The 24,039-nt window shown below is 34.6% G+C and overlaps 1 protein-coding gene across 12 annotated transcripts in view; it reads right to left on the reverse strand.

The window, feature by feature from the left end:
• The window catches only part of UNC80 (unc-80 homolog, NALCN channel complex subunit), a 218,240-nt gene that overhangs the window by 83,421 nt on the left and 110,780 nt on the right, over window positions 1-24,039 (reverse strand). For 9 of the 12 annotated variants that reach the window (XM_031958127.1, XM_031958131.1, XM_031958126.1 and 6 more), the window contains exons 26-31: window positions 20,575-20,740; window positions 15,757-15,960; window positions 14,675-14,775; window positions 13,682-13,882; window positions 7,007-7,114; window positions 1,122-1,260 (exon numbers count right to left, since the gene is read on the reverse strand). In XM_031958127.1, the coding sequence (XP_031813987.1) occupies window positions 1,122-1,260; window positions 7,007-7,114; window positions 13,682-13,882; window positions 14,675-14,775; window positions 15,757-15,960; window positions 20,575-20,740 (919 nt within the window). The remainder of the gene's footprint in view (window positions 1-1,121; window positions 1,261-7,006; window positions 7,115-13,681; window positions 13,883-14,674; window positions 14,776-15,756; window positions 15,961-20,574; window positions 20,741-24,039) is intronic. The other 3 variants (XM_031958136.1, XM_031958134.1, XM_031958135.1) reach the window with 1 other exon arrangement.

Here is a 24,039-nt window from a genome sequence, read left to right on the forward strand (position 1 = left end):
TGGTATGCCCATTGCTGCCTCTACCCTTTGGCTTACAAGTTCCTCCTGTCTAGAATATCACTCCATCTTTGACTGGCCAAGGTCTATACTTCCATCACAACTCAGGCCAAGTATTTTATTTTCTTCAGTTTTAAGAATCATTTCTTCCTTTGAACTCCTGTCTTGTTTCTTTTGCCCTTTATCTAACATAACATTTGCTACCTTACATTATTATTTTATTTCTGTCAGGCACAAAGGTACTTCTTAATTGTTCAATGTCAACATGGCAGGAAATTTTTAGTGTAGTATTCCAGGCATGCATGCTAGGAGACTATGGTGCACAGTAAATAGAGCATTGTCCTAGAGTAAGAAAGAACTAAATGGCTTCTCACACAAAGAGCTGTGTAAGCCACGCGACTTCTTTTTGCATCAAATGGACAATTGGGGGATGATCAATTGGATAAAAGAGGATAATTGTAGAACCTACATTGTAAGGATCAAATATTTTAGCATTTATTAAAAAAATATTTAGCACACTGTCCACTACATAGTAGATTCTATATACATGGTTATTGGCTTTAACCTTTTTGTTAATGATTTTTGTGGTTAGAGACCTTTCTTTATCACAAATGCTTTGGACAGTGGCTTGCATATAGTAAGCACTCAATAAATATTGCTGCTGCACAGTAGATTCAGGGATACAGATACAGGGAATAAAAAAAATCAACCAGAATGAAAAATATGCTAGAAGTATTGCTACAAGGCAAAATTATATATTTATCTCCAGAATGTCTTCATCAGTCCAGAGTTAAAAGCCAGTAGATCCAATCCCTCATGCTGAGAGATAGCATCATGGGCTCCAGAGACATGGGTTTCAATCCCCAAACTGCCCTCTACTTCTCATCTAATTTTAAATTATGCATTGACCTTTGAACTTCAGAGAATTGGACTAGATAATTTTGAAGTTTGAAAATTCTGATTCCTAGGAACTAGGACCCATCTCTTAACTACTGCTATATACAGAGCAATATGCCATGCTATTTGTTTGATTTAGGAGATCAGGCTGAATTAATAAAACCATCATTTTAAAATATGACCTGCCACAATAAATGACTCCCGGGTGGGTCTTGTTCTTGTGTTACCTGCAGCTCCGGCCATGTGCTCATCCATACTGAGCAGTAGCTCCCAGGCTGCAGGCTGGATGTCTCCATACATCTCTTCAGTCAGAATTGGTGCTGCTTTGATTAGCAGAGACAAGGGAGCTGGGGACAGGCTCATAACCTTGAGATAAAAAAGAAAAAAAAAATCTATGACATTTCAAAAGCATTTTAAATGAGGGAGAATACTGACAGTTTCACAAAATTGACAGGCTGTTTAATTTACTTTTTCCTAGTTCTTCTTTTTCTAAATGAGAATAAAATTTCATCTAAAAGAAACTATTTAGATAATGAGCTCTATAAGAACTCTGTTATACCAAGGAGTCACTGGTTATTTGCAGATTGATTTAAAAGAAAGTTGTATTTTAGTATCTCTTTCTAAAGCTCTAGAGTAGAGTTAGTGTAACAAATTGTTTTCTGGTTAGTGGAATGATTCACAGTAAGAAGAAAAATAACTTCTCATGTTCAAATTTTGCATCAATCTTGGTCAGGGAGCACTGAACTGTTATAGACACTTTTGTACTGTACTACTGCATTTCCAGAATATTAGGAATTATAACCAGATATAAAAAGTAGTTCTTACAGTTCCCATATCAACACGGCAGGAGTTCTCCAATGTAATACACCACAAGAATCTGTGCTTGACCCTATATTGTTGGATACTTTCTATCAATGGTTTTAAAAATTAAGTGACATGCTTATAAATCTGTATATGATACAAAGTTAAAAGGGAGAGCTAATAGTGGATGAAAATATCAGGATCCAAAAGAATTTTGAAAATCTAGAACATTAGAGTGAATCTAGGATGATAAAATTCAATAGGGATACATGAAAAGTTTTACATCTGAGTAAAAAAAATGAATTTCATAAGAATAATATAGGGGTGTAGACAAAGTTTTTCTGCTGCACTCCTGACTAATTTCCATAGGACTTTCTCTATAATAGCTGTATTATAATTCTCCGCTAGAATGTGAGCTCTTTGAGGGTGACAAAAATAATACTAATGAGCTCCTGGGCTTCATTAGGAAGGTCAGAGCTTCTAGAAGCAGGAAGATGAGTCCTATTGTCCTCCTCTCTTGTCAGAATACTGTAATCCATTCTGAGCATTACTGTTTAAGAAGGTCATTGACAAGTTTGAGAGAGAATAGAAGAGAAACAACGAGGATGGGGAAAGCTGAGACCAAAGAATTAGTTGAAACTACTATCTATGCTTAAATTGGAGCAAAGCAGACTCAGTGTTTGGCAATGTGTCTGCTGTCTTTAAGTATTTGAAGTACTATTATGTGAAGGAAGAATTAGGCCAGTTTTGTTTGGCCCCAGAAGGCAGAACCAACTGCATTGGGTATGACTTACAAAGAAGCTAATGTAAGCTGATGTCAGAAAAAACTTCCTAATAATTTGAATTGCCCAAAGAGCCGAACCAACTGCCTCAAGGTCCAGTGGGTTTCCCTGGCCTCCCCCCTTCCTTCCAATACTATAAGCAGAGATTGGACAATCAATTGTATATGGCTTGTTCTAGCAGGCCTCTGAGGTTCTTTCCAAATCTTATATTCTGTAATTCTATGAATTTATTTCATTTTCCAAAAATACAAGCTGTTCCAACTTACAGTGGGCCTGTTCCAAAGTTTTATTTGTATGCCAGCTTCAAGACTCCAAATGCATTTTTCCATTGAAATAATGTTATAAATTATGATTAGGTATCAAAAGTAGCCCATAAAAACCTATTTAGCATCAATTACCATTTCTGTTGTTCTGTAAGTTTTTACGAGCTAGCCTGGGAATTTATAATTTAAAAGATTGTTTCTATGGAAAGAGGTGATCTAAGTTAGAATCTAATATCTAGAAAATATATCTTTTCTCTTTACTTCTCCCTAAAGCTGGGATTCCATTTTGGATAGGCATTAAAAAGGAGTATAGGGGGCAGAGCCAAGATGGTAGAGCAAAGGCAGGAACTTGCCTAAACTCTCCCCCAAACTTCTCCAAATTCCTTTAAATAATGCTTTGAAACAAATTGTAGAGCATCAGAACACCCAGAAAGATGGAATAGAACATTTTCCAGCTGAAGACAACTTAGAAGCTCAGAAAAGGTCTGTGACACTGGGATGGGAGCCCAGTATTCAGTCCAGGTGGAGGGAATGCCAGTACAGCCCCTGACCCAGCTCCATATGGGGTCCAGCCTGACCCAGCTCTTTTGAATCAGCAGCAGTACTGATGGCTTCCAGGCCTCTCAATCCAGAGACATCAAGGAAGACCTAGAAGGTCAGCAGAAAAGGTCTATGGAACCAAAGTGGAAGCCCAGGCACAGGCCCAGCCCAGCCTGGCCTGGGTCAGGGAGCCCCAGCCTCTCCTTCCCCCAGCCCACCAGATCTTATAGCTACAGTGAAGTGGGGATACATCTAACAGCTCCAGGACAGAAAAGAGTGCTTGTGGTCAGACTTTTAGAAAGATTTCTGAAAACAGCAGCACAAAATCCCTGGAGCTTTGGACAGTGCATTAAAAGCAGAGTAAAAAACTAGAAAAAAAGCAGAAAACAAAAATAAAAACAAAATATTTGAAAGTTATTATGGTGACAAGGAAGATCAAAACACAAACTCAGAAGATGATAACAAAGTCAAAGTTCCTATTATCCAAAGCATCTGAGAAAAAGAAGAATTGGGCTCAGACTGGGGAAGAACTGAAAAGGAACTTTGAAAATCAAGTAAGAGAAATAGAGGAAAAATTAGGAAAGAAATGAGAGAGATGCAAAAGGAAATACAAAAAGCTAACAAGGAGAATGACTTAAAAAATAAAATTGACCAATTGGCTCACTGCAGAAAATAATTCCTTAAAAAATAGAATTGAGCAAATTGAAGACAATGAAAAATTTATGAGAAATCAAGATACAATAAAGCACCCCCTCCCCCACAAAAAAAAAGTGAACTATCGCATTGGAAAAACAACTGACCTGGAAAATAATCCAGGAAAGACAGTTTAAAAATTATTGGTCTATGTGAAACTCATGATCAAAAAAGAACCTGGACATCATCTTTCAAGAACTATCAAAGAAAATTATCCTGATATTCTAAAACTGGAGTGTAAAATAGAAATTGAAAAAATCCACTGATCACCTGAAAGCGATCCCAAAATGAAAACTCCTACGAATATTATAGTCAAATTTCAGAACTCCCAGTTAAAGAGAAAATATTGCAAGCATCCAGAAAGAAACAATTCAAGTATAGTGGAGCCACCATCAGGATAACAAAAGATTTAGCAACTTCTACATTAAAGGCCCAAAGGGCTTGGAATATGATATTTTGGAGAGCAATGGAGCTAGGATTGCAACCAAGAAGCACTTAGCCAGCAAAACAGAATATAATCCTTCAAAGAAAACAGTGGTCATTCAATGAAACAGGATTTTCAAGCATTCATGATGAAAAGACTAGAGCTGAATGGAAAATTTGATTTTCAAATATCGGATTTTAGAGAAGCATGAGGAAGTATTCAGGAAAGTGATATCATAAGGGATTTAATAAGATTTATCTGTTTGAATTCCTATTAAGGACCATGCTTGGATGAAGAAGCAGGTCAATTCTCTGAGAGCCTCCACAGCTGTGAATCATAACACTTGAAGAAATTACAAAAGCAGCCTTTACTAATGCAGATGTTCCTTGTGGATTGGGAATGAAATAAATTGGAGGCAGAGGGAAGAGGAGAGAGGTCAGAGAACAACAACTGCCTCTCAGTCTTCTTGTATTATCCTCTCACATGAAGAGATCCATTCTATAGGTCTGAGTTAGACCTCCAGCAGCCACTGGGTGGCTCCTATATTTTATAACATTCCTATACGAAAGAATGATACTTGTGACTCATGTTATTATTATGGCAATTAGAAGGAGTATTTATGGACAAGAGGGCATAGGTGTGAGTTGAATATGAAGGGATAATATCTTTTTAAAAAAATGTTGAAATTAAGAGATGAGAGAGGAATTTACTGGGAGAAAGGGAAAAGGAGAAGGGGAACGGTGCAAATTATCTAATTAAAAAAGGGATAAAAAAAAGGTTCTACAGTAGAGGGGAAGAGGTGAGTTAGTGAACCTTGTTCTTATCAGAATTGGCTCAAATAGGAACTAACATACATACTCAATAGGCGTATAGAAATTCATCTTCATCTTACCCTGCAGGAAAATGGAAGGGGAATGGGATATGAGAAGTGGGGGAAGGTGATAAAAGAGAGGGTATATTGGCGGGGGGAATAGCAAAACACTTTTAAGGAGGAACAGGGTGAAAGACAAAAGAAAATAAATGGAGGTAAATACAATTAGCAATAGTAATTGCAAAAAAGTAAGTTTCTCTGATTGAATATTATTGTTCTCTGGGAAATAATGAACAGGATTTTCTCAGGGAAAAAATTAGAAAGTCCTCCATGAACAAAGTAAAATATACTATATGCAAAATAATAACAATATTCTTTCTGGATGATCAATTATAAATGACTTTGTTATTCTCAGTAGTACAATCATCCACAACTACTCTGAAGGATTATTGATAAAAAATCATATCCATAACCAGAGAAGGAACTGACTGTGCCTAAATACAGATTGGAGCATTCCCTATTTCTCTATTTTTTAAATTTTTCTTGAGGGTTTTTATTTTCATTAGAATGGAAGATCTATTTTTTTCTTTCATAATGACTTTTATGGAAATGTTTTGCATAATTTCACATGTGGTTTCTTAATTGTGGGTGGAAATAAAGGAGAGAACTTAAAACTCAAAAATCTTAAAAATAATTGTAAAAAAGTTTTGAATGTAACCAGGGAAAAATATTAAATGAATATATCAGTTTAAAGAAAAAAATTAGTATTTCCATCCTACTGACCACAATGTAATTTTAGGGCAAGGAGAATCCTAGCCACAAACCAACAAAGACAGTTATACTGAACTAGTTAGTGGGAGAATAGTGATGGGTAGGAAGAAAAATGTTTTTAAAATGTCTTGTCTGATACAGAACTATATCATCCTACTTATGATCTATCATAATAGCCTGTTGGTTGTAAACAGACAACTTGGAGCCCTTGGAGTACTTGGCTGCCTCAGATGTCTTACCATTCCAAAACATCCTCCATTTATTCACCTGATACCTGGAAAAATGTGAGTCAGCTCATATCACTCTCCCCTTGTATTCAATAAATTCTAGTGGCTCTCTGTCTTCCTTAGCATTAAATATAAAATCCTCTATTTGGTACTCAAAGCTCTTTATAACATTCTACTTGACATCTTTGTAATATTTTTACACCTTATTTATTACTATATATTCTTTAATCCTCTTTATTGACCTCCTTGCTGTTCCATGAAGAAAACACTCTTGTTCTTTACTCTGGGCTTTTTTAAAATTCTGTCTGTCCATGTCTGGAATACTCCTCCTTCACATCTCTGCCAATTGGTTTCCCTTTTATTTCCTAGTTAAAGCCTTTCTCAACTCTCCTAATTTTTGTGTTTTCCCTCTTTTAAAATTTTCTCATTTGTCCTATATTATGCTTATTTGTGCATATTTGTCATCTCCTCTATTAAGATAGTGAACTCTTTGAGTTCGAGAACATTTGCCTCTTTTTATAGCCTTCATACAAAGTCAACACTTAATAACAACTTATGACTGACTGAATGTATGCTCATATGTTTTGTGCTTTAATTTCCTCTCCAAGGGAATTGGGGTTAAGTGACTTGCCCAGGATTACACAGCTCGGAAGTGTTAAGTGTCTGAGGCCAGATTTGAACTCAGATTGTCTTGACTTTAGGGCTGGTGCTCTATCCACTGGGCCACCTAGCTGCCCCTGTGTACCTTAATTTAGGAATGTCTGTAAACATGTTAATGAATGTGATGCAATGGTCAATACCTGATGTCTGATGTATTTTAACATCCCAGAGTCCTTTTTGCCTTCTAGGTTAGTCTCTGTAACTCTCTTTTTCAGAGAGGGTGTCCTCAGGCATGACTTATCTGAGCACTGAAAAGAATGAGACATTTAAGTTTAATAAAGGAATGGATTCCATCCAGGGACATATACATCTGAAAAGAAATTAAAGTTATTCTCCAATCTAAATAAATTCCTCAAATCTTCTTCTAGTCCAAAAGTTCCTGAAAGGCAAGAGACATTTTCAGTAATAAAAAGGTCATTTAAGATTTTTTTGGCTTATCACATCTATGGAGAGAACACTTCCTCCCCTTTTCTTGCTAAGTAAACCCTCAATCCAGCTCAAGTTGGGTTCATTTTTGCCTCAGACATTTAATAATAGCTAACATTTACATAGCACTCTATGGTTGACAAAATACTTCAACATATAGTCTCATTCCTTCTTGACAACAGCCCTGTGAGGTTATTGTTAAAATTTTACAGATGAAGAAACTGAGGCTGAGTGATTTGCTTAGGGTCATGAAGCTTGTCTGAAGCAGGATTCAAATTAACATGTGACTGAGCAAGTCACATAAACTAGTTTTGTGATCTTGGGTAAGTCACTAAACTTGCTGAATTCATTTACTTTTTGATGAAACAGGAATAATAATACCACCCCCTCACCAGGTTATTCGTGTAGACCAAATTGTGTAATAACAATGTATGAAAAGTAATGTAAAGTAAGCTCCATATATTATTATTGTTGCTATTTGTTATATTTTGATTCCAGCAGTGGAAAAACTGCTGATTTTTAACTTTTTAACTTTTAAAAAAATTGTTGGTTGGCCCTTTTGCAATCAGAGAAGCAGCTGGAGGTATTGTTCCTGAATGAGAACATTCACTGATCTAAGTCCTGCTAACCTTCGGCCATGTTTCAGGGGCTACATCATGTGGGAAGAGATTAAATAACTCTCCTAACCCAGAGCCAGTACATGCTGGTCGTTTCAGTGTTCATTCTTTCCTCTGGGCGTGGGTTTAAAAAGGCTGCTTCTTCAACCTACACAAAAGGAGAAAAATTGTGCTTCTGGCTCACTCGTGAATGGGAATTGCAGGCAGAGCTCTTGAGAAACAAGGTAACTCTGAGACTACCCATGAATTCCAGAAAAGTATTTGAAGTGTTTGACCCCAGGGGTTTATGTGAATAGGATGGCTCCATCTTTACCAAAGAATATGCTTTGAAACTATGAGTCAGAGCTCATGCCGTGCTTTCTAAAGACAAAAAGAATGCAGGTGCAGACTTTAGAACATCTATAATTTGTGCAAAGGAGATTCGTTTACTGCTTTTTTTCTGTAATACAAAAGCAATTCATAGCATAAAGCATGCTTACATAAGTTAATTTGGAGGCTGCTTTCAAATGATTTGTTTGTACAAGGAAAGTCATTCCTCTCATAGGAGTGCCAGGGAGAAATTAGCTTCACTTCTGAATAATGATAATAATGACAGAGCATAACAACTTGCATTTATACAAAAGTCTTATTACAATTTAAAGCTCTTAAAGCTCTTAAAAACTCTGGTTAGTATTTTATGCTTTACAGATTGTTTTCCTCGTGACAATAAGAGGTAGACAGGACAGGTATTATTATATATACTTATTTTTGGGATGAGTATGCTCATTGTTTCATTGGAGCTTATTTGGAAGTCCCAGGGATGAAAGTCCCTTTACCAACACAATTTAGTTCCCACCTTGGAATCTAGAGATCTTATAGAGTTGCCTTGAAGGGCACTGAAAAGTTTAATGACTTGCCCAGGCTCAGGCGTTCAATGTGTGTCAGAGATGGGAATGGAATATCACCCTCCTGTTCATCTATCAAAATCTGCACTAAACAGATGAGGAAAATGAGTGTCAGAGAGATTAGATGATTTTTCTTCATTTTAAAGGAAAATTCCAAGGTCAGTCATGTTTTTCTTCCTCCAAGTTTTCCAAGTTTCCTTGTTATAGCATTCTCAAGTTCATTCTGGCCCCAGACTTCTCACAGAGGAATTAATGACTCCTCCCTTGCATTCCCTTCCTTTCATTGGCTACTTCCTCTCAGAACCTCCATGTTTAAGAAAGTGCCCAAGCTTTCCAGGTTTTTGTTCCTCTCTCAGTCCCACATCGATTCTGGACTTACTCTATCATGAATCTATATAGGCTTTTTCTTTCTCAAAACCTTTCCCCCTTTCAGCTTTTAAAAAATGTTTTGTCTTCCACTCTTAAAGTGTAAACTCCTTGAAGTCAAGGATGCTGCTTGTATTTTCAGCTTAACACAGTGCTTGGTGCACTTAATAAGGGCTTGTTGATTTGACTTTTCCTATAATTTCCAAAAGTTCTTAAAAGACAGACAATGGAAAAATACTGAGAGAATGGAATTTCAGGAGGGTAGAACAGCCATATAAAAGAAAGGTTATCTATTTAGAATACTAAAAATGCTGATTACTGGCTGTTCTGTTAATGATAGAATTCTTTAGCAGGGGTTTTGTTTATTTAAAATATTTTGATTACTCTACTTCAATATAATTAGTTTCTTTCTTTTAATTCCATGTCTTTTATTAATTTAAAAATATTATTTTGAGAAGGGGTGCCATAAGTTTTGGCAGCCTCCCAAAAGGGTCCATGTCTATCTATTTATCTGTCCCTGTCTCTGTCTCTCACAAATGGTTAAGAACTCTTAGTTTAAGGTTTTCTGTTAAAATAAAGTGGTTTTATGAACATCTGGAAACATCACATGAACTTGAAGATAGCAGATGGTCTGGACTCAGGACCTATAGATAGAATTTATGTTAATAGAGGCCCCAAATTCACGCATTATTAGAGCATTTCTCCCAGATGGAATTCTGGTCTAGTGGGAACTATTTTGGGAAATTCACTGAAGGAGTTACAACGTATCAAGAGATTATTAACAGATACCCATAAAACTGGAACCTTTCCCTAAATACGCTAAGAAACGTTATGGAATGCTCCTTTTGGTATTTTTAGAAGACTGTAATTTGCCTTTTTGCTAAGGGCTTAATAGTTAAGATCTTGTTTTTTTTTTTTTTAATATAACTTTTTTTTTTTCAACACTGTGACTGGGATAATAAAGCAAGTGATAGTTATTGTCAATACTACTTGACTATCTGTTGCAAACATTTTCCCAAGTTCTTGTGGGTAGATGAGCCAAGCAAAATGTTATATCCCCAAAATATTGCTCTTCTATCTCTAGGAGATCTCTAATATGAGTGTTAATGTATGTTTTAGTAAATTATGAAAGAAAACTAATGAATAATTATGCTGCCCTACCATATATAAAGCTAATGTGGATAATATATCACTTTTATACACAATTTTCAAGAATAATTAGATCTGTAAACATTTTGCTTAGTTTTTGTAATATGAATTGTCCTTCCTAACAATGACAAGTAACATTTTTTTCTCTTCCTTTGTAATGAAAAGCTTCAGCTCCTGTCCATATTACTATGTTAATAATATTGTCTCATATTTATATTGTACTTAAGGTTTTCCAAGTACTTTTCTTGCAAAAACTCTGTGAGATAAGTAGTGCAAGTGTAATCATCACTTTAAAAAAATAAACAAAGAAAATGAGATTCAGATAAGTTTGATGATTTGCCAAAGCTCATAAGGCCAGTAAAAGTGCCAAATAGGGATTTGAATTCAGTTCTCCTTATTGCTGGACTAAAAGTCTTTTTACTTATTCAATATATTATATTACATTACATTATATTAACATTATAATCAAAATAATATGTTCATACATAATATCATTTTAATATATAGGATTATAGATTATATAATAATATAGTGTATTAATACATTAACATGTTAATGATATTAATTAAATTATATTTATATAATTTAATTTATTATAATTATATTATATATAATTATGTATAATGTATTTACAATTATAATAATATAAACCAATATAATTTAAATATAAATTAATTAAATATTAATATATTAACATGATGGATAACATGTCAACCTATATTATTATTATTATCTATTATATAGAGAGCTTTATATAAGAATATGAAATAAAGGGAAGAAATTTCTGTATTTGAGAAACTTCCAGTCTATCTGGATAAATGATGGACACTGATAAAATGATAGAAGTAAAACAACATCCCCAAATGAATGATAGTATAATACAAACAATACAAACAAATACAAATATGGGTATAGAAACATGAAATAGAACAGTGATGAGAACCAAATGGAAATATGCTCATTTTTTCATAAATGCAATTTGCTCTACAAATATACCTGAAGAGACACAAGAATGAGAAAGTGCTGAATAATGGATTGCTCATTAGATCTTTGCCTGATTCTTAATAACCCCACTGCTTTACTATTTTGCTACCCTGTTTTCATGGAGGCTCAGGTTTACAAGCTAGGGTTCATTTTTTATGGCTGATGCAGAATGGATAAATGCTAAGAGTATCCTGAGAGAAAAGATAGATTTTTGAAGAAGGCTATTCCCATTTTGGAAGAATATATTGCTCAAGTGAGAAATGAAGGACCACAAATGCCATATGGGATTGGTTTGGGAACTGGAAAATAATGCTATTAATGGCTTTTGAAAAGAATCAGAATTGGTTTTGCTTTCTTCTCAGGAATATAAACAAAGATCTAGAACCGTTTCCCATGATCCTGAGGTTAACAGTGGCTGAGAGGCACACGTGAATGATCAACAATACATGGCCTTTAAAGTTAACCAAGAACAAACAAAAAAGAATTAAAAAAAAATCACTTGTCATACTTTGGTTAAAAACAACAACCAGGAAAATAATTTGGTTTTTGCTTAAGCATGTTTAATGCCAAACAAACATCCTCATCTTTTTATATTTTATAAACAATGGAATAAACAACACTTTTTTTTCACTTTGGCTCCTGAAAATCATCTGTAAATCACGATGCTATTCTTCTTCCCTCTGAATTTAGGTACATTTTGTCTTGTGATATCCTACATTTGTTCCTGTTTCTGATGGCTTGATGTGGGTGTGTTTTTCACTCAGCTTCATCATAAACTCTTTCAGGGCAAGTGCTCACTTGTCTTTTGTACCTCCCACAGTTTCTGGTATAATGCTGAAACTTTGGCAGATGCACACTAAATATTAATTGAATTGGATAATCAATGAAGGAGAATCCTTTGGTGAAGCCACTGGACAAATGTAGGTTATTAATAGCAGATGTAATGGCTATGGGCAAAAAACAACTGCTGTTGGCTGCTTTACCACTAGGCTGGGAGATTGAAGGTCTACTGCTTCTTAAGGGCAGGCTTAAGATTTTTGAGTTTTTATTAACTTTGAAAATTTCAGGTGCTCAAATTGGATATTAAAAATGTAGCTTAATGTTGAAAAAATATCTTTTTTATATTCTTTATATTTATATTTAAAGAGAATATTCTCTTTAAAACATTTCTTTCAGCTCAACCAGCATTACATAGCCTATCATTTGTCAGTTAACAGTCAAGAAATTTCTTATAGTTCAATAGGGAGAAAAATAAATCTTTGTTATGGGGAAAGATGCTTCTTTTTGTTTTTGGAAATGAGAACAAAAATTTTGTCCTTCTTTCACCAGTTTACATGTCTTTGTGAATCATATAAACACTGTAGTTTTATTTAAATTATTGATATGATTTACAACTTATAGTTAATTTTTAAAGAAAGTTTTACCCCAGGGAAACATAAAAATTTTAATGGCATGGACTCTTTTGATAATCTTGTGAAATGAAATTTCAGAATAATGTTTTTAAATACATAAAATGAAGTATGTAGAATTAAAAATGAAAACTATATTGAAATATAAAATGTTAAATATTCATTTATAATATTAAAATATTAAATATTTTTAAAAAGCAAGTTCATAAACCCATTAAAATTACCTATAGTCTTGTAAGGTCCAAGGGCTACAGCTTAAAAAATTTCTATTGTATTTTCCCATTATTTTTGTATGTCAATTTTTACAAACAACAAAATTTAGTGATCATTTAAATTAATGTCAATGCATAAAGTATTGTAAGACCTATTATCACTCCTAAAATCCTGTCAGAATTCTTTGTCCCTTAATTACCATTTACATATGTCATCAGTAGACAAATGTTGTATTCTTCTCATTCTTACTTTTTCATTCTGGATTATTTTATAAAGATCTTTCAAAATTTCTCTCATTACGTCAATGTATCATGGCTTATTTAATCATTCTTTCAATTATTGGAATTCAGGTTGTTTCCAGTTTTTGCAACTACAAATAATGCTGCTATAAAAATCTTTGAACACATAGCTCCTCTTTAGTTGTTTATTTTTTTAAAATTATTATTTCCAGATCCTACTCCCAGCAACAGATTGGTATTGGGTCAAAAAATATAGTTCTTTTTATAACTTTTATTGCACACTGCCAGATTGCTCTCCAAAAAGAGTTCTACAAATTTTCAGTTTCACCAGCAATGTATGAGTATGTGTTTTCTCCACAGTCCCAACAGCAGTAAATTTGGTTGGTTTTATTTTATTATTATTATTTTTTTCCACTCTCTGAAGTAGTATTTCAAAGTATTACTATGTTAACAATCATGTTCCACCTCAAAAATTATCAAAGAAATATAAATCATAACATATGCCATATTGAGTTTTATGCCTCTTACCTCTTTTTGCTTTTTGCCCCGAAAGGCCACATTATGAACTGTGTTGTCTTCTCGAAGGGAATCCACAGTGTCCCCATATAGCAATTTGATGGCCCGCACCAAGCGAGCACAGGAACGACTGTGGTGGAGGTAGCAGTGAGGGTGGCAATAGTCAATGTGTGTGCAGATGAAACTTTGCTGATTGCACAATAAGATCATGACCTGAAACACAAAAAGCCCAACAGCTTTTTTCCTCTGGAAAGGGAAACTGCAGGTGATGGAAAAGAGTTAAAGAAAATATTATCTTTCTGGATATAGAACCACAGATACAATAATTGTATGACTAGTTTGCTTTTATCTTTCTATATTAACACCTGATCCAAGAAACCCTGTGAAGAAGCAAATAAAAGCTTGTAGATGACTTTCAAGGATTTAACCCATTTAAGGATCCATTTATAATAAATTTTTATTATATATTATTATTTATATGATACAGGTATGCATGTATATGCTGGTTTCCAAGTATTGATAGAGATCTTAACCTGAATCCATTTAGTAATCCATCTATATCACATTTATTTTATTTTATTATTATATTGTTAGCATTACATATATATGTATATAAATATATATATATATATATATGTATATATGTATGTATTGGTTTTCAAGTATTGGTAAACAGAGATCTTAAATTTTAAAGCACAAACTTAATAACCTATAATTGTAGAGGAAAGCATGTGAAAGAATATGAAAATTATTATAATCAAGTGAAAAAAAAGGGCAGGAAAGAACCTTTAGAGACTGGAAAAATCTGGTCCACATCAACTTCTACTATTCTCTGGTCTTTAGTTAAAATAGATACAACAGACATTTTTGCCAATTTCTGTTCTATGGTGGTGATAAAACTGTACAGAACATCTTACTGAAATTTCTTTCAGTAGAAGGCCAAAAACTTGATTTAAGAAAATACATTGCTTACATCATAGATAGATGCTTATTGACTTTACTCACATGAAGCCATGACATGTTCCTATGGTAGTTTTCTTCAGTGCCAGTGTTGCTCAGACCCTCAGGCTCAATGCTTGGCTCACTTGCACTCCAGGGACTCCCTTCTTCAAAAGAGAAATACCAGAAAATGTTTTATTTTTCTCCTCTTAGGATGAGTGTGTGTTTATGTATGTGAGTAGTAGAGCTGTCCATGCTTGTGAATCCAAGGGAAAACATTTGCAGTCGGACAACCTTTGTTCAGCTGGGTACCAAATAGAACAGAGGATCCATTGGTTTTATAGACTGTAGGAGGATCTCTCCCCCTTGGCCATCAACATGACTGGCAATGACAAGGAGAGTTCAAATTCATGGTTACCAGAAGGGTGGACCATGGCTTACATATAGAGAAAAGGTGAAGAAAGACAAAATTAAATCCAATTCCTTGTGTTGTTGAGATGCACAAACTATTAGAGTTTACTGTGATCAAATTAGACATTCATTGGCCGGGCTGTGCAAGCTGAAGTTGAACAAGAACACCAACTCTCACAGAATGGCTTTCTACTCTGCTGCTTCTCTTGCTGTTTTTACTGCCTCCTTGCTATTGTTTCTATGACTAGTGTCATCAATCTACAGGTCCCTCAGTTCTGGAGAGCAGATCCCTGGGTACACAGAGCTAAATAGGTAAATGAACTCTACACCTAAACTCACCAGGCCAGTCTTCTCCATAGGAACTTTTTGAGGGAGGAATTCTCCTTAAAAAAACTACTCTAAAACCTTCTAACTTTTAGGTCCTGAACTTCGGTCAAGCAAGTATCTCCATTAGTATCCATACAATACTACTATGTTGACTCTTGACTCCATCATCTAATGAATTTCATTAAACAATTGGTGAAGAGAAACAATAAAGAAATAACAGTAGGGCTGCTTTCTTTACAATGAATCTACTCTCTTGCTGTGATGTATCAAAGTCTCAGTGCCTAATCTTTCATTTTTGAATTACTGCTATTTATTGATTTAGGTATTGGCAATCTCTTCAGCTAAGAGGAATTAGAGGACACTGCCTTTTCTCCTCCCATTTCCCTGTCCACCCATGTCCTCTATGTTACCTATATCAGTGACAGTGTCCCTGCTCTGGGACAGCTGCAGCTCCTCATTCTCAGACTCTGAGTCCTGCCGTGATAGCTTGGTACTCTTTAAGCTGCCGGCCCGGCGAATACTGGATAAGGAACCCCCCTTCTTCACCCGGAAACTGCGGGTTCCTTTAATCTGGAGCAGGCGGGAGCCTCCTATCCTGATCTTCCTGCTGGGAACTGCATTAAAAGATAAGATAGGACTTCCCCCACTTAGTTCTCTTCATCCCAGATTGAGATCCCTGCCCTCCCCATTTTGTCCTTGCCCTACCCTACCCCCTTTCTGTTGGCCTGTTGGTCAAGTGGCTTCTTCCAAAGTCATTGCCATTGAAGACCTTTGTGAATCAGACTTATGGCAGGGTGAAGATCTGGGGAAAAGTTTGGCTAGTAAACAATGTTTATCAATATCAGAACCAACCTGTTTTTTTCCTTGCCCTGGGTTCACAAGCATGAGTATGCCTTTGAAGTAGAGTTATTTAGGATATTTAATATTCATTATTATTGTTCCCTCCAAGAGAACGAATGACAACCTTTAAAAAATTTTTTTGTAATGGGACTTACACGGTTCTTTGAGTTGCCGTGTAAACCCATTCATTTTGGAATACCTTAAGCACTTAATACCCCAAGTGGTTCCTCTCTCTCCAAGCCAGCAGTAGATCTCAGCTTTGACTCTTCAGCAAGGCCGCTAAAGGATCTGTTTTCATTCTGGTGTTTTTGGTGAGCATGAATATGAAATGGTTCCATTTCCAATGCCCCTACTGATTTCCCATGATCCTCCTCTCAGTCAAAAGGCTTGGTGGCAAGTGAATCCAAATGTTGCAACACCCTGAGTCAACCTTACAGTCTACATGTACTGAGAAGAACATGCATTATTCATCTTTTAGTGTTCTGTGAGTGAGAGAAATTGATCAGTAGAGAAAAAAAAAAAAACAATTTTAGACGTGAAAACCTGACCTGTGCATTCAAGCCTTCACTTTATATATGTGTATATATGTATATGTGTATGTAAAACATACAGATATATCCAGATGCATATGCACATCTCTGTCCCTATATATCTATATCTATACATATATATCTTTTGAAGGCTTTATCCCAGTTACCATTAGTTCTTATTCAGAAGAGTCAGAGAGGAAAGTTTACAGAATGATGGTACATTAATGACTCAGTGGTCATATTTATGTGACATCAGTTATGCTTTTCAAAGTACAAGGAGAACTGGACTCAACCAATTATTGAGGTGGATATAAAACTACAAACTAATTGATTTGAGCTTGAATTCACATTTTTCTGCAGAACCCAAATCTAACAAAGAATATGTCAAAAAAGTGGCAATTTCCCCACAGCTAACACATAGGCAATTATATAAGCTAATGTGATGGGACTGATACTAAAGTGCCAATTAGCTATATAGGTTTATTGGCATATAAGACCTCCCAGAGAAATTATTTTGGACCAGTGTGGATACTTTTTATTCTGATTCATTCTCACAAATGACTAAAATTATCTCTATACAGATGACAAATTCCTTGGGGGGACTCCTTTAGTACATCTGGATAGAGCTGGAGAAAATTATAATTCCCATAGCACAGTTGAACACAGCCAATGAAGACTTTACAACATCAGGCTACATTTTAATTATAGTGCAAAACACTCCAGTGTATGTTTTCCACAGTGCTATTTAAGCTTAATTACTACATCTTTGTTTCTACCTACCTGCAACAAGGAGAAACAGAATAAAATTGTAATTTGCATCACTACTAATATATGCCTCAGTCTATCAAAACAATTTCGCAACAGTGGATTTGAAAGAAACAAGTAAATTTGTAGGAATTCCTAATAATGGCAACACCCCACCATTGTTTGATTTCATAGATTCACTCTCTGCTAAGCTTATTTATTTTGGTGAGGCAACTGGGATTAAGTAACTTTCCCAGTAACATAGCTACTAAGTATCAAGTGTCTGAAGCCACATTTGAATTCAACTCCTCCTGATTCTAGGGCCAGTACACTTTCTACTGTACCCTTTATGGCCCCAGTACTGTGATAAACTAAAGGGAATTAAAATGCACTTTGTTTTGAGGATTGGGTGACATCCCATAAAATAATCTGGAACATTTTTGGGCATCCCAAAATAAGTATTTCAAACTATTGAATCAGTAATTTATAAGTGGGAAAGCAGAGAAATGCTGTCATGCATGATCATTTCTTCCTCTGGATTGTATATAAAAATGATATAATGATCCTTCAACAATGAAATTTATGACATTAATACATGACAACAAATAATCAGCAGGAATGTGAAAAAGAAAATCTTGTTGATTTGGTTGATACATGGGTCTTCTTAATTCACATAAATGAATTACTTTACACTTAAATTTCTGCTTAGGTTCAGTTGATTTCAGACATGTGTAGAGAGATCATTAGTATCCTTTCCCTTCTGATATATGTTCTTGCGCATGCTGCCTAGAAACCGATATTGGAGTTGACTGAAAGTTTCCCAAAGGTGACTGGGAACTGCTAGACCTATTGCTCACCAGATGACTACATCATCATCATCTCCAAAACTTTCTGTCATTTATTCTCTTTTTTTTTTTTTTTTTAATTTAATAGCCTTTTATTTACAGGATATATACATGGGTAACTTTACAGGATTAACAATTGCCAAACCTCTTGTTCCAATTTTTCACCTCTTACCCCCCCCACCCCCTCCCCTAGATGGCAGGATGACCAGTAGATGTTAAATATATTAAAATATAACTTAGATACACAATAAGTATACATGTCTGTCATTTATTCTCAAAGGAAACTATAGCTGCTGATATTCCCAGGAGAGAAAATCCGGGTGGGCAGTTGGGAAACAATTTGCTTTTCTAAGAGTGCTGAGGTAGATTGGGCAGACTCATTGTTTCCTGCACTGAAACCATTTGATGAGCTCACTGTTCTTTTCTTTAAAAAAAAAATATAAGCAAAATATAATTTGCCAAAAGAAAACCCAGCTTGGGACCACCAACTTGGAACTAACACAGACTAGCTCTCTATAACTACAATTTTCTTATAATTGACTATCCTAGTAATTAATTCTGGATAATTCTATTAATTAACCCAATCATTGCTATAAAGGCTGGTATTGTAAACTACATGAAATTACCCAATGAGCTCTGGGTTGTGGTGGCCTGGTTTAGCAGTCACATATCTTAGACAATTCTTCTCCCTAAAGAGACCTCCGATTACAGCTATCTTTGGAAGGATCAAAATGATCATCACAAGCAGTTTATTTAGCCATTAATCCTATCCAGTTTTTAGCTTTTGAGGAAACAGAGGGTATGAAATCACTTAAGTCATCAAGGAGTTCTGGTCTTAACCTTTAAGTTGGGTTTAGCAATTGATAACGAAAGCCTGCAAAATAAACAAATGAAGATTTAAAATTTTTAGCTGGTCAGTTTGAAAAACAGAACCTTCATGAAAGGCTTCTTCCTTTATGTGTATGTGTACATGTATGTTTATATCAACATGTATATGTATTTGTATGTATAGTATGTATTTGTATGTACAGTTTCATTTTTACATTATATATACATATGTAGGCATATATTTAATTTTTATGCTAGTGATTTCTTGCAATCTTCCTATTCTGATGTACTAGATTTACAGGAATGGGGAAATAGGCATTAATCATTGGTTGGTATGTATTACTCAGATTCATTTTGGCAAAAAGCCTTGATGAAAATCATGAAGCTAAAATAATCTCTAAGACAATACTACCATATTAAAAATATTTTAAAATGACTTAGCCTTCACATAGATTTGTACAAACACATTACAGGATCTTTGGATCACAGATTTAAAGAGAGAAGATCCTTAAAAGTCATTGAATTCACTTCTCACATTTTATAAATGTCAAAGTTAAGGTTCAAAAAAATTAAGACCAATAATTTCACCACCAATTATGATTCAAACTCAGATCCTCTTGAATCTAAAACTAGCTATTTATAAATACCTTTTCCTCCCCTTCCTCCCCACTACTTTATGTAGTTTAATGAACTAAATCACCATATAGTCTTTGTATTGCAACACTTGTATCTTGACAGTATATGGAAAAATTAGCATGAGATGTGCTTAAAAAAAAAAAGATGGAAGACGTTCTGTTGTCCTTACCAAATATAGTTGAGGCTCTAACCTCGACTTTAGTTTTTAAATTTGCAAGTTTTATTTTCTCTTTTTTTCCACCGCCTCCTTACATTAATTTTCCATTTTTAATGATTTATGAGACTTTTGGCACACTGTAGGATTATAAAATGTCATGTGAAAACCATATAGGCTTCACTGTATGTCACCAACCTCTAATCATATTCATTTATAACATAGACAAAAATTCCATCTTTTTTCTCCCAAATAACAGGGTTATCCATTATGAAACATATAGCAAAAATGGTCCAGAGCACTACCATTCACAACAAACACTGAGACTATTGTTTTGAAATAATGCAATGTTCTCATGTTTTAATTGATGAAGGAAACCTTGAAAAGGCAACTGAGATAAGGAATAAATGAAAGACTTGTATCTATTTTTTTTGCTTTTATTTCGACCACTGGGAATTAAGTCCTTATCTCAGTTTGCCCATGACTTGGTAAACTGTATTAGTCTCTGTCATTATATAAACCCAGCCATAGAGGTCAAAGACAATAAACTTTTTGGGAATATTTCATGGTTTCCTTTTGGCACAATTTCTTGCAAGCTATATGCCTTGCAAGAAACACTGAACCATGAAAGTGTCTTAGTTTTTTACCTACCTTTCTTCTCCTCAACGCCTGTGTCAGACTTGAGGGTGTGACTGCTGCTGTGGAGAGAATCTTTTGCATCTTCATTGTCATCCAGGATACCAGCAAAGCTGATCTTCCTTTCATACCTGTGCCGGTCTAACTCAGGATCCAGCCGAAGTCGGCAGCTCTCGAGGTCCTGAAACATCAAGGTGGAACATTCAAAGGTGTGTTCCAAGACAATTGAAATGGAAGAAGCAGATGGAGCTGCATTCAAAATCTACTAGTTATGGCTAATTTTCTTTCCACTGGATGCAGACTTTAGATTACCTATTTAAATAGCTATTCTTGAATCTGTAGCATAACACTCTCCTTCCTGCTACCCCCTAATAATCTTGCAATCATCTAAAAGTCCTTCATCACAGTTCTGCCTGTCTTATTAATTAATTAATATTGGCTGCCCTCTTAGCATAGATTTGCTTTTGAATTTGCTTTTAATATTGATGAGACCATAGGGACTATAATCTAATTTCCTCACTTTAAAGGGGATGAACCAGAGCCCCAGATACTGAAAGTGACTTGTCCAAGTTTACATAATGTAGCAAATGGCAAGGCTGGAACTTGAACACACGTACTTTTACGCCTACTCTGACATGCTGCTTGGGAGAACCAATTTTCACCCACTAGGCAACGTTACTTCAGGATTGGGAAAGTACAACATATAAAGAAAGCCCATTTTAAATGGAGCTAGGTGATGCAGTAGATAGAGCACCAGGCAGTGAGTCAGGAGACTCAACTTTTTAAGACATTTACTAGGCAAGTCACTTAACTCTGTTAGCCCCATTTCTTCATCTGTAAAATGAGCTGGAAAAGGAAATGGCAAAACTCTTCAGTATCTGTGCCAAGAAAAATCCCAAAAGGGGTCACAAAAAGTCAGATGCAAGTAAAAAGTGACTGAACAACAACATTAAGTAAATTATATACCATGCACTCCTAAACAAGGTCAATGAAGATTTATTATATTCTATTAATTAAAGGGAGCACCTTCTATATGACATTTTGAAGGAGATTTAGCTTAAGTGATCCACTGAGTATTGAGGGGTACTATGATAGTTTCTTTTCTAGATTTTGGTTCCACTGTTCTTTTTTCATTCTTCTCTGATACTTTTGGTGAATCTTTAACCATGTTACACCCACTAACAGTGGAGGTCTCCCAAGGTTCTTTCATGGGTCTTTTCTTCTTCCTCTATACTACCTCATCTGATGATCATATCAGCTCCCATGGGTTCAACGATCATTTTTATATAGATGGTTCTCAGATCACATATTCAGCACTGGTGTCTCTTCTGAACTACAATATGGCATCAGAGCTATTTTTTTGGTCATCGTTAACTGGAGAGTCATAAGTACCTCAAACTTAACATATGCCAAACAGAATTCATTATTTTATTCCTCAAATGCTCTTCTGAATTTCTCTATTATTGTTAAGGTGCTCATCATCCTCTCAACTTTGTTGTCAGCCTCAACTGTCATGTCAACTCATGAAATATATTTTCCCACAATGTAGTACATAGCTCTCACTTTAATTTAGGCCTTTATTGCTTCCCCTCTGGACTCCCAAAGTATTGGTGTTCTAATTGGTCTCCTTGCCTCAAGTTTTGCCGCACTTCAAGTTAACCTCCATCTAATTACCAAACTGAATTACCAAAAACATAGGTCTGACTATGTTACCCTCCTTACTCAGTAAAATATAATGACACCCTATTATCTCCAGGATCAAATATATTTAATCTTCTATTTGGCATTTAATATATATATATATATTTTTAATAACTGGCCTTTTTCTATCAGTCTTTTTATACTTTTTTCCTTTCCAAGTACTTCATGACCGAGTGATACTAACTTATTTGCTTTTTTTTTTTTTTTTTTTTTAAGCACACAACATCCAATTTCCCATTTCTGTGGCTGTTCCTTGTGTTTGGAATGTACTCCCTATTTACACCTGCCACTGAACTTCCCTAGTTTCCTTTAAGATTTAACTCAAATCCAACCTTCTCAAGGAGGTCTTTCTTTATTCTCTAGTTGCTATTATCTTCCCCTGTAAGACAGCCTTTTGACAACTTTGTATATGTCCTGTCTACACTTACTTATTTGCAGGTTATCTTATTCACTAGAATAGAAGTTCCTTGAGGATAGAAACTTTTGCCTTTCTTTCTATCCCCAGGGCTTGGCACGATGACTGGTACATAATACACATTTATTAAATGCTTGTTGATTGATTTCCTGAGAAATTCTTAATAAATTTCAATGAAAAATGAATTATATTATCTAATAATATGTATCCTATTTCATAGGAAATTGAAGAAAAAAAAAACTCTATCTTTTTTGTGTTGTTAGTATGTAATAGAAATTGTATGTTAGTATATAATAGAATTTACAAATAGTATGTGACTGCTTTTTTTTAGCAGTTTTCAATTAGACAAAATATTATGTTTTATATGTATGATTGCTCCTCCATATAAAAATGTAAGAATTACACACTGGTACTTCATAAATGCTTATATTTATGAAAAAAATATGCCTAGAAAAATGTTCCATATGGAACTTATTAGAATGCTTTCAAAAGAAGTCTAGAAATTTAAACTACCTCTCTGAAATTAATCCATTAAAATATATAAAGTACTGTTGTATTTAATTTTCATTTTCTAGTCAAAGATAATTAGTATGCATTCCTTATTTTGAGCACAAAATAAAAATTGGACTATACTGTGCTTCAATTTGAATTATCTCCCCTCACTGAACATTTTTAATGTGTTTCTTAAATCTAAAACTTAGGATTGCATTTGAACTCTAGTGTTGTAATTTGTTTCAAATAATTCTTTATGATTAGGTTTTGCTTGGTTTTATAGGGTTAGCTTGTGTACATATGTGCATGACTTACCAAAAATAGAGGCTGAATAAATATAATGATTGAACATTTGCTTTTTTCTTTGTTAGTTGAATTGTATTTGTTTGGTTCCTGAGCACTAGTGTGTTTTAATAATATAGCTATATTTGTGTAGCTCTTTATAGTTGTAAAGCACTTTCACATACATTATTTCTTTGGATCTTCTCTAATGTGTAGCATATAGTTTAAATATTAAATGCATTTTACACATAAACAAAGTGAGACTCACAGAAATTAAGTGACTTAGTGACTTGACTATGTCTGTAAATCCAGTATATGGCCAATCCACAGATGAATCCAACTGTTTTGAATCTTAATTTTTGTGCCTTTCACATTAGACTGTTTCTTTTTATCATCACTTTTTTTTCAATATGCATTCAATTAATTTTATTGGAAACATTTTTAATAGGCTAAAAGAGCCATTGTTAGGACTGAGCTCATAATTCTAAAGAATTTCTTTGATGGTCTTATTTGGAAATTAAAAGGTTTAGAATATAAATTAAAAAATTAATTATTCTCCCTTAGATGAACAATCATAAAAAACTGGCTTT

This window comes from Sarcophilus harrisii, chromosome 3 (assembly GCF_902635505.1).
Source record: "Sarcophilus harrisii chromosome 3, mSarHar1.11, whole genome shotgun sequence".
Lineage (NCBI taxonomy): Eukaryota > Metazoa > Chordata > Mammalia > Dasyuromorphia > Dasyuridae > Sarcophilus > Sarcophilus harrisii.